Source organism: Lissotriton helveticus, chromosome 3_1 (assembly GCF_964261635.1).
Source record: "Lissotriton helveticus chromosome 3_1, aLisHel1.1, whole genome shotgun sequence".
Classification (NCBI taxonomy): Eukaryota; Metazoa; Chordata; class Amphibia; order Caudata; family Salamandridae; genus Lissotriton; species Lissotriton helveticus.
Window position 1 is genome coordinate 986,508,126 of NC_136061.1, and position 16,002 is coordinate 986,524,127.

Here is a 16,002-nt window from a genome sequence, read left to right on the forward strand (position 1 = left end):
TTCTAAATTCAACCCTAAGGTGCAGTCAAGATACCATTCTTCCTAGGAGATAATCCTTCTAGTTTTTCCACCTTCTTTGCAGTCTGAAGTTCCTGCTTCTCTTGACATAAGAAGAAATCTGCTGGTATACTTGCAAAGGATAAAACCTTTCAGACTCTCTAACTCTTTTTTTGTTTCACAAGGGGGATCCAACAACGAGAAAAAGGTGTCAGCACCCACTTGGAGTAGATGGGCTAAAGAGACTATTTCTCAGGCCTACAGATCAGATAAGCATGCAGGAATACTGTGGGAGCGTAAAACAAATCCTTTAGAGAATTTAGAGATTAATGAGGATAAACTGAGCAGGTATTTACATAGTGACATCGATACCAAAATTGAAAATGTTTTTTGTGAGTAGGCCCATATATTGTACACACACGTCATGTCCATACTCTGCACTAGCATTAAATTATTAAGTGTGCAGTGCATGCACACATACATGGCAGGTAGTCTTATTAATTTGTTTTCCATCAGCATTTTTCTGCTGGTAATTTTCCAGTAAGATCTGTGAACTGCAAGTCCTTTTCCAGACTTCAAATCAGATGAAAACTGGATATCACTCAAAATCTGTGGCAATGGCAATGGTAGAAATGTGTAATTATATCAATACTACACAGTTTTAAAATTACTGCGCAACTCAGAAAGAGTGTGATAGTAGTTTATACAATATTTTATTTACTTTGGTTAACCTTTATTCCACATCAAAGTCTCTAAAAAATGTTTGTTAGATGCATTTGTTTCTTCAAAACCACATTGGGTTGTGCCACAATGAGAAATGTTTAATAATATGCATGTGGAAATCTTTGCTTGAAGTGTGTTCATTACTTCATTAGAGATAAAGCATGCTCCCAGGGGGATGAGGTGTGGTATCTCTGATATAAGGACACCTATAGTGACATCATAATTTGCAATTTAAACAGGTGCATTTTTGAATTATTTGTACATAAGCCACTTTTTGGCCAACTTCTTAGTGGTATTATCAAATACTTCAAAATGCCCACTTTTAAATATTACTTCTAAAAATAATCACTTCAAAATCAAAATGTTTCTCCAAGTGATTGCTTACATTGGCATTATTCAATTGAGGTAAACAAAGGTGGTGTGTGTTTATATAGGTAACATTTTGTTTAAGTAAAATATACACTATGGTTGTTCACAATTTGTATGTAGAAATGGCGCATGTTCCACTTGAAGTTACATTTATAGATGTATTTTTCCTAGATCTGTTTGACTTGCCAGACTTCAACAAGGAGAATTTTACTTTTTTACCCCTCAGTCGGATGTCCTGCTTGCAAAGCACGGGTTTTCCCACTACTGATCAAGGCCAAGGATGCCAGTGGAAGTAATCCAGTCCCCATTTTATGGAAAGTCTAACCCTTATGAGTGGGATTTCCAGAGGACAATGAATGCTCTTGGACAGCTGGCACTGTGTAAAAGAAGGTGAGTGGTGGTGGTGGTGGCGGCACTCTGGTGGGACAGTGAGAGTCCCTGAGCAGAATGTTTTCCACCTACATCACAGGACTTCATTGTATCACATTTGAGGTTTGGCTTGACAGTGCAGATGTCTGCAAGGCATAGTGTTATCAATTCTTTAAAACATACATTGAATGGTCTTTGGCTCATCCCAGAGGAGTATTACCCTCTCACCTCATGCTGTTGGCTGCTTGGGGCATCATTTCGCCTCCTATAGAATGCTTGCACCACAATGCACGAGGGTGTGTTGTACATCTCAAATGTACTCTGAATCTTCACAAACGTATTATCTCTTACAGAACTTCTACACAGAACGCAATATTTTTTTTATTCTTTTTCATTGCAGCTGGCTGTTTTCTATGTTTTGGTTAAGACTCTAATGCAAGCTAGACCTACTGGTTTGACAATGATTGGTTTTAATGCATCAGTTTTGAAGTTTGAATAAGTGAAATTTAAATACACCTTTAAACTGAAAGTGTTTCTCAACACATCTACCTAACTTGAAAGTATTTATTTTTTATTTTTCACTTTGCAGTCTTATAAGACTGAGTATTTATTATTTCCTCTTTCAAAGTAACATTTTCATTTTTGCCATCTTTCTTAATTCATGAAAGCTGTTATGATTTCTCTTGTATACATTTAATTGTGTGCGTGAGAGAGAAACTATTCTTACATTTAATTTGATTGTAGATTTTAGATATATGTGAAGTGTCATGCCTCAGGGTTTTTGTCATGAACTGTACAAAGGCAGTAATAGAGTGTGTCTCCTTCACTGTTCTCTTGAAAACTCATGATTTTTTATTTCTTTAAATTCACATTATGTAATATTTTATATTAGATTGTGTTTCTATGTTTCAAATATTGTTTTATTTTAATTCTTTGTGTGGAAAAAGTTTGAAATTTTGCATTTTGAAATAACACACATTAAGAGGTACCTGGTAATCCCAATTCGAATGGGAACAGGAGTTAGCAACATCATTACAAGATGGACAGTCATTTATGGATCTGATGCCTTTCTTCCAGAGACTTCACGTACAATAATCAGATGGTGCAAGGTGAAAAAGCAAGGCAAATGAGGAATAATCAGGAGTCTTGAGACCAAATTTCTGATTGCCTGGTATTTCCTCATTTGTAGGGTGACCCCGAAGGTCCCACTTGCAATGCCCAGAAAGTTCCTCTCAAGGAGTTACTGATGCCATGAAGGGGGAAATGTTTTCCGAGTGTAACTCCCGGCAGTCCAGAATAAGATTCGTAATGAACTTCACTGGCACAAAGTACCTTTTTAAAAGAGTAACTAATATAAGTATTAAACTGAACAAATACAAGTTCATGGTTACATTTTCGAACACTATACTTAATCCTGAGTGCACTTTCGACTGGGCCCGTAAGCCAGAGGCATGTGCCCTGCATGGCCGTGGTAGCCAAATATATACCTCTAGTGACCGTCATATTAGCCTAATTTCGAGATTCAACACTCATGATATATACATCATAATGTGAAGGTAACCGTGCCTCCTTCAGTCTTTCATTGTGCTTCTTTATTGCTTCCATTCATACCCAGATCCTTAAGTACAACATTGCTTGTATATTTTCTATATTTCGAAAGGCAGTTATCCAAAGTCAAGTCTGTCAAACTATATTTATAACTCTTGCGTGATTCCAAAACAGTAGATAGTCTCCAGCACGCCAAGGCTTGAGCATATTAGGCCATATTTTAAATATCCAGCTTTGGCAGAGACTCCCAAGATTGAAAGACGGTCAACTCTGCCATGTGGCTCACTGTGCACCGAGAAATATTTAAATAGACTGATACACTGACTTCTTGCAGGACGCCTCTATAGTGCATAACACTGAAGTTATATTGCACTGAAATCTCTTTCTGACTTCACCAGAATTCTCAGTGGCACAGCTATGACTACTCTATGGCACTGCCTATTCTTTTCTCCCACCCCACTTAAGACTTTTTTCTTTAATGCCACTCAGACTTCTTTTTAACCCCTCTAGGGTATGCCTTTAACCACGCACAATTCCATACAACTGCACCCAATCTCCACTGTAATACCCCTTAGACTTATTTCTCTCCATCAGACCTCCATGTTATACCACTCAGGCCGCCACTAAAGCGTCTGAACAAACTCACTCATATGTCTCTATATGGCATTACTCGTATATTGATGTAGCCAGTTTAGACTTCTCTGTGACCCTACTCATTGGTTAATGAACTATGATTTCACTATGTATTTCAAATGAACAGTGATATCACTATCATGCTTAGTAAGTGATGAAGACGCTGTGATGTCATCCTGGATTTCCTTTGACGTTCTAGTGGCAAAACGCTGCAGTGTTAGAATTATTTTCTTATGACGTGCTTCTATTGTTAAATACATTTCATTATCTCCATTGCACAGGCTGTCTAGTCATTAGTAGAGGTAAGATGGTGTCATAATGTTCATGTCATTGTGTACTGGTTGGGCTTTTCAAACTCTGGCTAATATTTTATGAGGTGATGACTGCAGTAGCAGATTCATGTTTATTGTGTGCCAAAGATGCTAGTCCTACTGCGAAAGTTGCTGTGGCAGGTGTGATATGAAGTTCATAGTCTATTGAAGAATTAAGTGGTTGTGTCTTCTATGTAAAATTGCTGTGACCTTCCCTCTAAGGAAAAAGCATAGCCATTTTGCTTTCATGTGCTTCTGTACACCCTACTTTGTTTATGTCAGACTGTGTTAAATTGTGCAAATGTTCCTGACACATTCTTTGAGTTGCACGATCATTAGTAGTCATTCTATAGTTGTAGAGATGTATCTCCATAATCAAAGAAGTTAATTTGAGTCTTACTCTCTCGCCTGCAGGTCCATCTGGTCCAGCATCACCCTAAAAGAAAGAGAATGGAGAACTATTGATGATCAGCCTTATAATTCATGTTACAGCGAGGAAGCTCTCACTTCACGACCAACACAGAGAAAATGTCTGCTTCACTCACCTCATCTCCAGCTTCGCCCTTATCCCCAGGCTGTCCTGGACCTCCGGCTTCACCCTGTGGTTAAGAAAACACCTTGAATACACTAGCAAGTAAAGAATTAACTATGGTAGATCAATAATAATGACTCGAGCAAATTAAAAGTAATTGAGGACCTGGACAATTCTTTTGCCTTTATAGTTGGATACTTAATAACAACCACCTTACAGTAGGAAAGTGAACAGTAGAAGCCTCTTTAAGATCAACTTGCCGAGTGAACAAACTATTTTTGAATGAAAATTGAGCAATAGATAAATACATGACAGTACGAAAAGTAAACAATTAAGAAACACTTTAGAGTATGAAACAATGGATAAACACCCTCCAAAAATGAAGTTACAATGGAAATATTACTTCAGAGTTTGAAATTGATCAATTGTAAACATTCTATAAATTATATTGATCAATTACCACACTCTGAATATTAGAAAACGCTATAAATAGGCATACAATAGGAAATTGAAGATTTTTTTTATGTGCCGAAATAACTGTAATTACCAAGGAAAACACATTGTGTGGGAGCAGTTTGACTAAAGAAAATACATTGTGACCTGCTATTATCTGAACACCTAAAGTCTATTTTTCCATGGTTCACAGTTCAAATATTTAAGAGAAACATTTGGTTGAGATTGAAAAAGAATTAGTCATCTGTCAAATCCATTCTCATGCCAGGGTTAAAGCAATAGAAACAGGAAAAGGCTACTCTTGAGAACACGTATTGACCCCTGAAAGATTACTTTTGTTTTCGTTCCCTGAAATATCACGTTCTATCAAAAATGAGAGTAAAAAGGTTTAGGCTGAAATGTATGGTCCACATTTGGGTATCATCTCATTTACCTAAGTCAAAACGAAATGTGTGGCTTGTAGGGAGATTTGGAAAAAGGTGAGGACAGTAGAGTGGTTAAAGGAAGGCTTGGTATTTCTACTGCAATGGCCGACCAGCAGTTCTAAGTCTCATTCTGGAATGCACATGGTACTCTAAGTCGGGTTTGAGGCATAGCCCACTATAGTCACCTGGGTCTTTATTATTAAAGAGGCCCAGGAGGGCAGCAGGCATTTACACCCATTTTTACACCTCTGGGACACTCTGGTATTACAAAATATTACAGAAGGGACCATGCAACACATAAAGCTACGCAAACCCAACCTCGCACCTGAGATGCACTTATGCCATAATTTGTGTCCAAGCACCATGGTGCCAAATTCCATACATAGGGAAATGTGTTGTTCCTCAACGGGTTAACCTCATATCACCAAATTAAGGGCCATGAAACAGGTAAGGGACAAGGCAAATGAAATCTCTGAAATCAAGGGACATGGTTTCTGCTGCAACACATAATACTGTATACGACTTTAATCAGACTCCAGCCTATTTTAACCCTTGTCAACATGTCTAGTCAATGTGTTGCTATTCAATAGTATTCTGACTATTCTTCAGCGAGAATTCAACAGCACTATATATTGTTTTAGTATCATTAGCCCTGAGAAAGTCCTTTGTCATGAAACACGTCAGCTGTAGTAGGTGCATGTTTGCTTGGCCTGAACAATTATTAGAAGTCACCTATATCACTTCACTGTCTTATATGAAAACTAAAGCATTGGATGCACGTGTGCTCTTGTCCACCACATCAATATTTCTGAATTGTGCTACTATATCGAATAGAATAATCAAACACCTATTCCAATCCAATGCAATAAACACAAATGATTGTTTTACTGTCTGATATTATGTCCTACTTCCTGTAAAGTACATACTGCTCATGGCAGAAGAGATGGTCTTCCCATCACACAGGAGACACTCTCATGGTAGGCATGTACAGTCTGAGTTAAAGCCGTTTCCTATTATTGTTCTTCACTATAATCACATTGCTCAAATGAGTGGTTGACATGTTTCACTGCTATCATTGTAAAACTTTTAACATGAGAAGTGGTAGGTGAATACATTCTAGGTAATGTCAATGGAAGATGTGCTTATTCAAGGATTATTTACTATTAGAAACAAAAGTGGACAACATTGCAGGAGGAAATAGCTAAATATGTTGACTTTACAGTATGAAATGCGAATCTTAGTAGGAGTGCTTTAAAAAAAAAACAATATAAAAAAATCTGAAAAGTTGGATACCAAGTGAAATTGTCTAAACATTATAACATCAAGGAAAAGATAGTGTATAGAAGCAAACTACAAAGTGCAACAACATAGCACCACCATCACACCAATCTGTGCCTTTTTTGCCACGCAGATAAGGCCTTGTGTAGAGTTGTAACCATTTACTCTCTCCTTTGCCAGGATACTGACTGCCATGGAGCAGTTAATTGTATTCAGGAGTGAAACCACATCCTGACCTCCTCAGGTTTGTGTATGCCATGCAGCTATTCTTTGGCATTTCTGTCTAGGACTGCAAACCATGCTCTGCTGGGGTAGTGACACATGCTACTTACTATCCAGGGCAAAAGGTGTCTGGCACTGCAAAGGAAAACTGATTTGCACCACTGTGTATCAAGAAGGTGTTAATGAGGTGAATCAACGCATCCAAGCTCGGTCTACTCGATAGCCAAATCAGGCTTTGCTTCAAGAACTAACACCTACTTGAAGCAAGTACAAACAATGGGAAATATGCTCATTTATAAAAAAAAAAAAGCAAAAGGCGAACACATGGATGCTGCAAATAACAGCACACATCCAAACGTAAGGAAACCTTTTGAGCTTGTGTACCGAAACTTATTTGTACTGGAAAGGCACCTCCAGTACAAATCTTATGCTAGGCAGTGCATGTCACCTCTGCACCATGGTGCAAGGCTATGTGTCGAGCAAGGCAGTCTGTTTGGACAATAGCACAAAGGATGACACCAGCAACATGTCAGTCCTTGTAGATATAGCACTGCACTGATTTCTCTCTTGAGCAATGTATCATTGAATGCTAAGCTGCATTTAGTAAAAATATGTACATCTGGGCCCCAGTTCTTTGCTGCTCTTCAGATGTGCTGGTTCTGTAACCCTCAATGTGTAACTTGGATGTTTTTTATGGGCAAGCATAAGACATACAATGTAGGTACTCGTGATTTAAGACAATGGCCAGCTGAATCTGGCAATAGCGGCCCAGATTTGTGCATTTCAGCTAATGAAACCTTCTACTCACTCTAGTTTTCAATGTCTTTTCATTATGGGGCAGCAGGAACAACACCTGGCTTGCTGCTAACAAACCAGTGTTTCCCTTCAATGCAGGACTACTTTCTTACCTTATCTCCAGGGTTTCCGCTGTTCCCAACTCGACCTGGGCCCCCATTTGCCCCCGGTTCTCCCTGCACAGAGATAAAGGGGTAAGATTTTATGAGTTCATTCTGTGGCCTGGAAACAACACATCCAAGAATTCTCCATATAAAGGTGGAGATTGATAACATTCACTACAAGCCCCAAGAAAAACATCCAGGGCAAGAGAATCAGGGAAACACATTACAAAACCCATGATAATAAAAACAGTAGACCTAGACTAATGCTCTGGATCCAAGCTCCTGGCAAACCCATAACAACATCCAGCACAACATACTAAGAAAGGTCAGAAGCAGTACAGAGGATCCAGCCTACTGTGAAACCAAAATATGAATGGAAAATACAAGAGTTTGCTACATAGTGAGTGCAATCATAATTAACCTCCTGTAGTTATCACTTGCAATACTATTTTCACTAGTTGCATTCTTCGTCACTTTCTCTGATCCCAAATTCTTTGCTTTAGTAGCACTCCCTGTTTTTCTTACAAGATTCCTCTAGTTGCTGCCCACAGTATTTCCTTTAGTTCATACTGTGTATCATAAAGACATTTAATGTCAATGTTTAGTAATAGGTTCGATCCATACTTGAATGTGATTAACCTCTTCTATATCATATAGGTGTACTGTCTGACATCTAGTTCTGACAGTTAGATTTGTTTGAGAGACGTCTCTTACTCCAACGAGTCATATGTCATAATATTGAGTGGTCAAACATTGTTTTACAACAAAATCAAGCACAAAATATTGCCTTCCACCATATTGTTAAGGCACATCTATGTAGCTAACAATAGATTTACTACTGATAACTCTATATCTACGTACTTTGAAGATATATATCTTCAAGGTACATAAATGTAGAGCAAAGAAAGGTAAATATATACTTCCCGGCATTGACGTATGCTGATAATATACTGCTAGTTAATATTCTGCAATTGAGATTGTTGAAGGTTGATATTAAAAAACTCATTATTGTGGTAAGATCACCTTGAATGGGTGTAACAACCTGATAACAGTCATTCTGACTAATACACCTTAAACACTTCTCTTAACAGCTTCTCCATCACTTACATTCTTATTAAGGTTCTGATTGTTAAACGTAAATCTACTCATTGCCTTCGACAATATCACTACCAGAAATCTGAATTTATTTTCCTAAAGCCAACTTGCAGAAGCGTTGTAGTTTCACATATCTTGGCCCACTTAAAGGTATCCGAAGTAACATTTAATGGTGCATATGTGATACCTAAAGCCTAAAAATGTTGAGAACACAACCTCAGAGACTTACCTTTCCTCCTTTTGGCCCATATGATCCAGGGTCTCCTTTTGGGCCGGGTGGGCCTGACTCGCCCTGTTAACACAAGAGGTTAATGTTAGGTGAGTTATTTATCACTTATTATGTCATTAAAATACTAGACACTTGCCCTTCCTTCGTTTGAATGTACCACCACAGACAGCATCCTGTGTTCCACAAGGAAGTACCTCAGCTTGCCCCGCCCAGTCCTTTTGATACATCTCATTCAAAAAACTATTACTTCATTAACAGCACACCCTTTCTCAGTCACCCGCCCATAAACGTAGCCTCCTGATGCATCTAGAAGTCTGTCTTGTTACCAACTCGAATATGTTGCCCACTTTAAATGCATCTGTCCACATACCTCCCACTTCTGAATTAAGTGAATTTGTATGTGAAAAATAGGTGAGGTCATATGTAAATATCTCCCATTCTTATTACTCATTTGCTGAGAATAATGCTTTGTTCATATACACTAATGTTCCAGTAGACACACATTAACCATAACATAATTCTCTCAATTGTATTTCTTTTTAATGCTCTAATAGTTTTGTTCTTCTTGAAAATTACTCTGAGATTTTCATGTCTTCCGGAAATGATCTTGTTAAATATTGTTTCTTGCCCAGACATCTAATCATTTCCTGGTGGATATCCTTTTCACTCATAGTGTCAGAGTATTAAACCGATTATGCCAGAGACAGTCTTGCGTGTTAGAGGTAAGATTCCTGAGGGTTTTCTTCAGTCAGAAGTATATCTTGTTACACACGCTTTGTCCAAGAGGTAGATCAATCAATACACCCTCCTGGCCAGTAATGCTACAGTGAGATACTTATGCATCTGAAAGGTATTATACAGACCCCAGCATTTATCATTAGGGCCAAAAGAAAAATGCCTATGTCACACGTCACCCCTCCCAGATTGAACTGTAATGGCTGCCCCTGCATGCGTCATCTTCAAGACCATCTGTATCATCTACAAGGCTACCATGTATGACTATCATGAATGACATCCATGACTATCTCGCTGAAAACCAGCAATCTCAATTGGTTTTCGACATCAATAGCTACAGGAAATAGGCCTTTTGAATCTATGCACTCAGAGTCTGGAACAAGATCCCATTAACCCTCAGATATTCCCTAACCCTTCCTCATTTAGAAAACAGCTGCAGACTGACCTCCTCAACACCTTATAAGGATCCGTCTCCTATGGAGTAAATTGGCCCCCATCCCCTCCTTTGTCTAACTGATCATATATATCATATCCTGACCTCTGAACAGTGCTCCATTGGGCCCTCTGCTCATTTTAGGCTATCCAAATACCTACATATATCTTTGAGTATAGCCCTTTTAGACAGAAATAGGTACCTGAAGACGATCATGTTAGCTAGATTAGATCTCTGAGAATTGCTCCCTTGGCTAAAGAAAGACCAGTGAACACATTTTGATCAACAAGAAATCTCAAAACCGTCTTACAAAAATAGAGGATGAACTAGGAGTCATGCCTCCAATGAGGGTATCATTTTACCAGAGTTATGGTATGAACTATGGGGTCCTTAGCTTGAGGCCAATCTTGGATTAAAACATAATCAGACAGAAAATAGTCTTCAATCAAGAATAAGATCTTTAATGACAGTTATATTAATTGCATGTAGTTTTGACAGAACAGTACTTTTAGTATGAGCTTGATCTCTGAAGAAAGTGCCATCAGCCACAGGTACATCACTGAGCAGGGCATTCTTTGAACAGTGTTGATTTCTCATCAACTACAGATACATCTCTGAGGACAGTCTCCTTATTTATTCTGAAAAGTAAGATCTCTAAGAAATGTTTTTGTCAACGGACCTGGATCTCAGAGTGTATAGTTCTAGGCTAGAGGTATGCCTCCAATGTGAGTCTTAGATACCGTAGATCTCAGATTATTGTTTTACGGGGTAAACACAGATATTTTATGTTAGCCTTCTTAGCAAAATGTATATCTGTGAATAGTACTACCACTAGGGGTGGACCAATGAGGACAGTGTTGTTTACTTCCGGAAGGTATTAAATAACAGAGTCTTCAATTAACACACAACTCTAATTTATTTATTTATTTATTTTAAGGTTTTGTAGAGCGCGGAGTAACCCTAGAGCATCCCAGCGCTTGAACCTAAGTTCGGGAGGGAACGGCGGCGGAAGGGAGGAAGAATTAGGAGAAGAGAAGAGTTTTCAGTGCCTTCCTGAACTGAAGGAGGTTAGGTTCGGTTCTTAGTCTCCGGGGGAGACTGTTCCAATGTTTGGCAGTGTGTACCGAAAAGCGACGTCCTCCAGACCGAGCTTTTTTTACTCTGGGAACGGTGATAAAGTTCTCTTCGCTAGATCGAAGAGCTCTTGTCGCTTTATAGGGAATGATGAGATTCTTGAGGATGGGTGGGCCTTTGTTATGGAGAAGTTTGTGGGCCAGACAGAGGGCTTTGAAAGCAACCCTCTCTCTGACTGGAAGCCAGTGAAGGAGCTTCAGAGCTGGCTTAGCCGAGGATCTGGCTGGGGTGAGAGTGAGTAGGCGGGCCGCGGCGTTTTGGATTCTCTGCAGGGTATTGAATGTGGCTTCCGGGGCGCCCAGGTAGATTGCATTGCTGTAATCTAACCTCGCCAAGATGAGGCCCTGGATCAGAAGTTTCCGAGAAGTGGCAGGGAGCAGGGGGAAGACCTTCCTACATGCCCTGAGGAGTCCAAAGCAAATTCCTGCCGTCTTTTTTGCCTGAGTTCTGAAGCTCAGGTCCTTTTCGAGCCATACGCCCAGGCTCTTGACCTCCTCCTTGGGGGCTGGGGGGTCACCCAAGCAGTCGGGCCAGATGTTAGGCGGCAAAGAGGGCCCTTTGTGTCCGAGCAGCAGGATCTCTGTCTTGGACCCATTCAGTTTAAGCGCTGAGGTGTTCATCCAGTTGTGGATTTCGGTGAGACAGCTGTGGAGATTGGATGGATAACTGCTTAGCTAAAAGCAAATTTCTGATCACCAACTCTTCAGCTAGGCTGACATTATATCCCTGTCCCTCAGAGACTGCACTGTTTCTTAGCCTTCCACCTTTACACAATTGTATACCAATCACTTACATCAAATCCGGGAGATCCTTTGCAACCAGCCAGCCCTGGAAATCCCACTTCGCCCTGCAAAAAAACAGATATGTTATAGCCACGTTGTTCAAGTTATGGAAAATACTAGACTCAGCCACCACAGGCACCAGAATTCCTGTGCATGAATAAGATATTCAATGCAGGCACCAGTCATCCATCACCAGCATTGGAGCCATATTACAAGAAGTAGGGCCAATAACTACAAGGACCAGGAAAGGAAGGGATACACATGTTGAGCAATCCAGAAGTTGTGTGGATGGTGGGATGGGATTTTAAAAGGAGGTAGTATTTGGAATGTGAGGAGAGGAACACAAAAGCGCAGGATTGGGTCAGATTGGAATGTTATATAAGTGAAATAACAAGATTGAAATTTGGAGGTTCAAATTTAGATGCTGAATTTAGACTGTGATTGTAGGTGTGGCGAGGGTGAAATAAAACAAATAGGGATGGTGGAATTGGATTGTTGGGGCTAAAATAATTTGGAGATATCGCACAAAGTAAACTGTAGGTTTGGTGGTAGGTGGTAATGCAGATTGGATGGATAGTAGGGCAGAATATTGTGTTTAGGGTGGAGTTGGAGATTTAATAGAGTTGGAGATTGAGAGTATGATGCAATTGGAAGTTGGTAGACAGTGGGATGATTTCAATGCTGCATTGATGGAGAGTGGATTTCGGCATTAGGTTGGCAGTGGTAGTAGAATTCGAGGTTCAGAGAACATGAGGTTGGCTGGTGGTCACTCTGGCGATCTCAAATTGCATGTTCAGGGACTAAGTGAGCCTTAAAGTAGTCCAGATTGAAGTGGTGGGTTGTGCTAAGTGCAGGAATGTAAATTCCACAATTTTAAGGTTTGGTTACGCAACTCACCTTCAGTCCATCAATGCCATCAATGCCCCTGCGACCTTTTTCCCCCTGTAGTAAAAGAGAAGACATGTAAACTTTATTAAACAAAGGTTGTTACAGTGAATACAATGCTGCAGTTAAGGTAATTGTGTCACCCAGCCCACCATACACTTTAACACATCCACTCCCAGAAAGGTCCCCCAAATCTTTGCCAAATCCGTGCTGATTTATAGTACTCTACTGACTTCACTGTTAATTACTTCTACAACCCATTTTTCACATCCTCTCAGTTCCCATACTATCTGTTTCCCCCAGTACTTACCTTTGAACCTTTGCCGCCACGTCCTCCCTGTAGAATGAAACAAAAGAGTGTCATCTATGTGGCAATAATGTCTTACAGCTAAAATTATGATGTCAGATCAGGATCAAGCGGCTGTCCATCATAAGATAAGGCACTGTATCTTCAGGTCACATCTACCATGGACATCTTTCATACTGGACTGGTGTCTTGGACCAAAGATTGTGTCAGACATCCTGCATTTAAGTTGGGTAACATGTCTAGAATATGCCTTTACTGTCTAGGGGTGATGTATAGAATCTACAGCAGGTTTCTAGTGAAAATATCCCACCTATACTGTGAAAACCTATTGTCCATGGCAGGCATTTACAGCAGATATTTAAGGGACATTTTCTGAATTTGCATCAGGCACTGAATATCCATTTAATGTTATGTAGATTAGGTAACTCCCATGTACAGTGGGTGTACCATGTCTCTGTGACCCTCATGTATCTGGAGTGAGGTTATGACATTTATTTATAGTCAGAATCAATATTCTCGAACAGGTGGTCAGTGTCTGGAATTAATGTCCTGTATCTTGGGTAAGTGGTTGAGGTTTAGAGTGTGAAGCATGCATCTGGAATTGTTCCTTCTTTCAACTACTACTCAGGGGTAAAAGAAGACTGTGTTTACATGTGGGCACCAGGCAATAATGGATACAGGATGCAGCTGTAGCAACGTTCCACACAATGATTTACTGCTTCCTACCCTGGCTTTATGTGAGCCATCATTTCATGGATTCTTCATAGCTTGCCTTGTACAGAAATGTATGATTTGAAAGGCAAGAAAAACAAAACACCCACCTTTTCACCTCGACCACCTCGGTCCCCCTATAAATGGAGAATAATAAAAGAAAGAGACTGTTATACATGATTCTCACACACAGAACACTGAACAAATAAATATCAGGAATAGAATAAATTAATAAGGACTCACCTTTGGTCCTTGGTAACCGACAGGTCCAATGTCTCCTTGTCTTCCCTGTAAAAACACAAGATAATGGTCAGAATCCCGATGATGCTAAGAACCAAATATATGCTCTGTCTACAAAAAGGCAGTTTGACATGACAGCATCATATAGATCTCTTAGCATTCATGCCAAATAGACAGTAGAGCCATTGATCACCTGGCCACCAGTTCCTGGCTGTGGTATTTGTGTGATTTAAGAATAATCTCAAACAAGTGGTATAACAGACATAGAATATTGAGATTTTTGGGCAGTGGAAAGTTATGTATCAATAGGGGGCTCTTTAGTGTTGATAAAAGTTCACTACAGGCCACATCTTTGATAAAAGTGACTGATGGTGCTGCAAGCAAATATGCACTGCTGTGAACTAGGGGCATAATTCCACCATTTCAGATTTTGGGTTAATCTCATCCTTTCGGTGCTGTAACTGAAACTCCACATATTGAGGTGCCGTGAACTGGAAGGAAAAGCAATTGACATCAGAAAGAGTTGTTTTTCAATGTTTCGCATGCAGTTATGCTACTGCTTTTCCGATCATCGAAATACAAACATATGAAAAATATTTTGTGAATTTTCTGCCACTGCAGCTGAGCATAATCTTATGTAGGGAGGACAAGATTTTTTATGTTAGGAGAGGAAGCTACTAGAGTTCCATGTCAACATGTGCTACCTTTCTTAAATTGTTTAGGTCAAATAATACATTTTTTAAAATGAGCTCTTAATTGCAAAAGAAACACTTAAAATAATGACACAAAGCATCGTACACTGTAGCATCATGATACGGCCGTATTGTTGTATAATTCCATTCCCTTGTTCCGTCTACTTCCCCCCCAACTCAACAATTCATCGAACGATCCTAGAGTTTGGGCGCCCGTGCACAAATCATCAAGTTCGGGGCCCTTAATGGAGGCAAGCAGTCCACCCCAATAGTCGTCCCATTTCCCCCAAATGTATAACCGTTTTTAGGCCAGCCCCATCTCTCTTAGGTTGCCTGTTCTCCCAGCATGCACCAACCCCCAACCGTGCTATATTACGCTTGGCCACCTAATGGTCCCAATGTCATCCAGATCTGATCCATATGGGTGAGGTGAGGTGAGTCGCCTCCCAGACATTCATGAGGCATCACTTGGCTGAGACCTCCATGTTGCCCCACTCACACTATTCAGACTGTGAAACACTGATTCCCAATACACCTGAAAGGCGGGGCAACTGTAGCATGTGGAAAAACGTACTTACTTTGCCACAGCAGACTTGCGGCCCTGCCCATTTTTTCCATAGTGGTATATGCGTAACAGCATCTATGAGAATTTATAGCTTCACCAGGCGGAATCGGGACCTAATAGCCACCTCCAAGGGGGATGCCAATACTTCAGAACACTCATCATATTCCAGACCGTCAAGGTCTCTTTCCCATTTCTCCTGCATCTTAACGAAAGTATCGGGTGAGTTATTGATGATTTTATGGTAGGTAATCTGTCCTCAATCGGAGAGGATTCAGGGAGGTCTTCTCCTTTATGCTAAGCCCTCTGCAATGGACGGTGTACTTGTAGGTACCTGTAGTTCTCTGCGCGTGCCAGCTGATACTCACTTTGCAGTTCGGCAAATGGGATTACCCCTCCTTTTGTCCACAGGTCCCCCACCCTATCGAAGCTGATCAG

At 40.1% G+C, this 16,002-nt stretch overlaps 1 protein-coding gene across 1 annotated transcript in view; it reads right to left on the minus strand.

Moving 5' to 3' along the window:
* Nucleotides 1-16,002, minus strand: part of COL6A1 (collagen type VI alpha 1 chain) — a 94,502-nt gene that overhangs the window by 45,575 nt on the left and 32,925 nt on the right. The window contains exons 11-19 of the mRNA XM_078681450.1: nucleotides 14,314-14,358; nucleotides 14,181-14,207; nucleotides 13,363-13,389; nucleotides 13,065-13,109; nucleotides 12,179-12,232; nucleotides 9,084-9,146; nucleotides 7,769-7,831; nucleotides 4,496-4,549; nucleotides 4,351-4,386 (exon numbers count right to left, since the gene is read on the minus strand). Of these exons, the coding sequence (XP_078537576.1) occupies nucleotides 4,351-4,386; nucleotides 4,496-4,549; nucleotides 7,769-7,831; nucleotides 9,084-9,146; nucleotides 12,179-12,232; nucleotides 13,065-13,109; nucleotides 13,363-13,389; nucleotides 14,181-14,207; nucleotides 14,314-14,358 (414 nt within the window). The remainder of the gene's footprint in view (nucleotides 1-4,350; nucleotides 4,387-4,495; nucleotides 4,550-7,768; nucleotides 7,832-9,083; nucleotides 9,147-12,178; nucleotides 12,233-13,064; nucleotides 13,110-13,362; nucleotides 13,390-14,180; nucleotides 14,208-14,313; nucleotides 14,359-16,002) is intronic.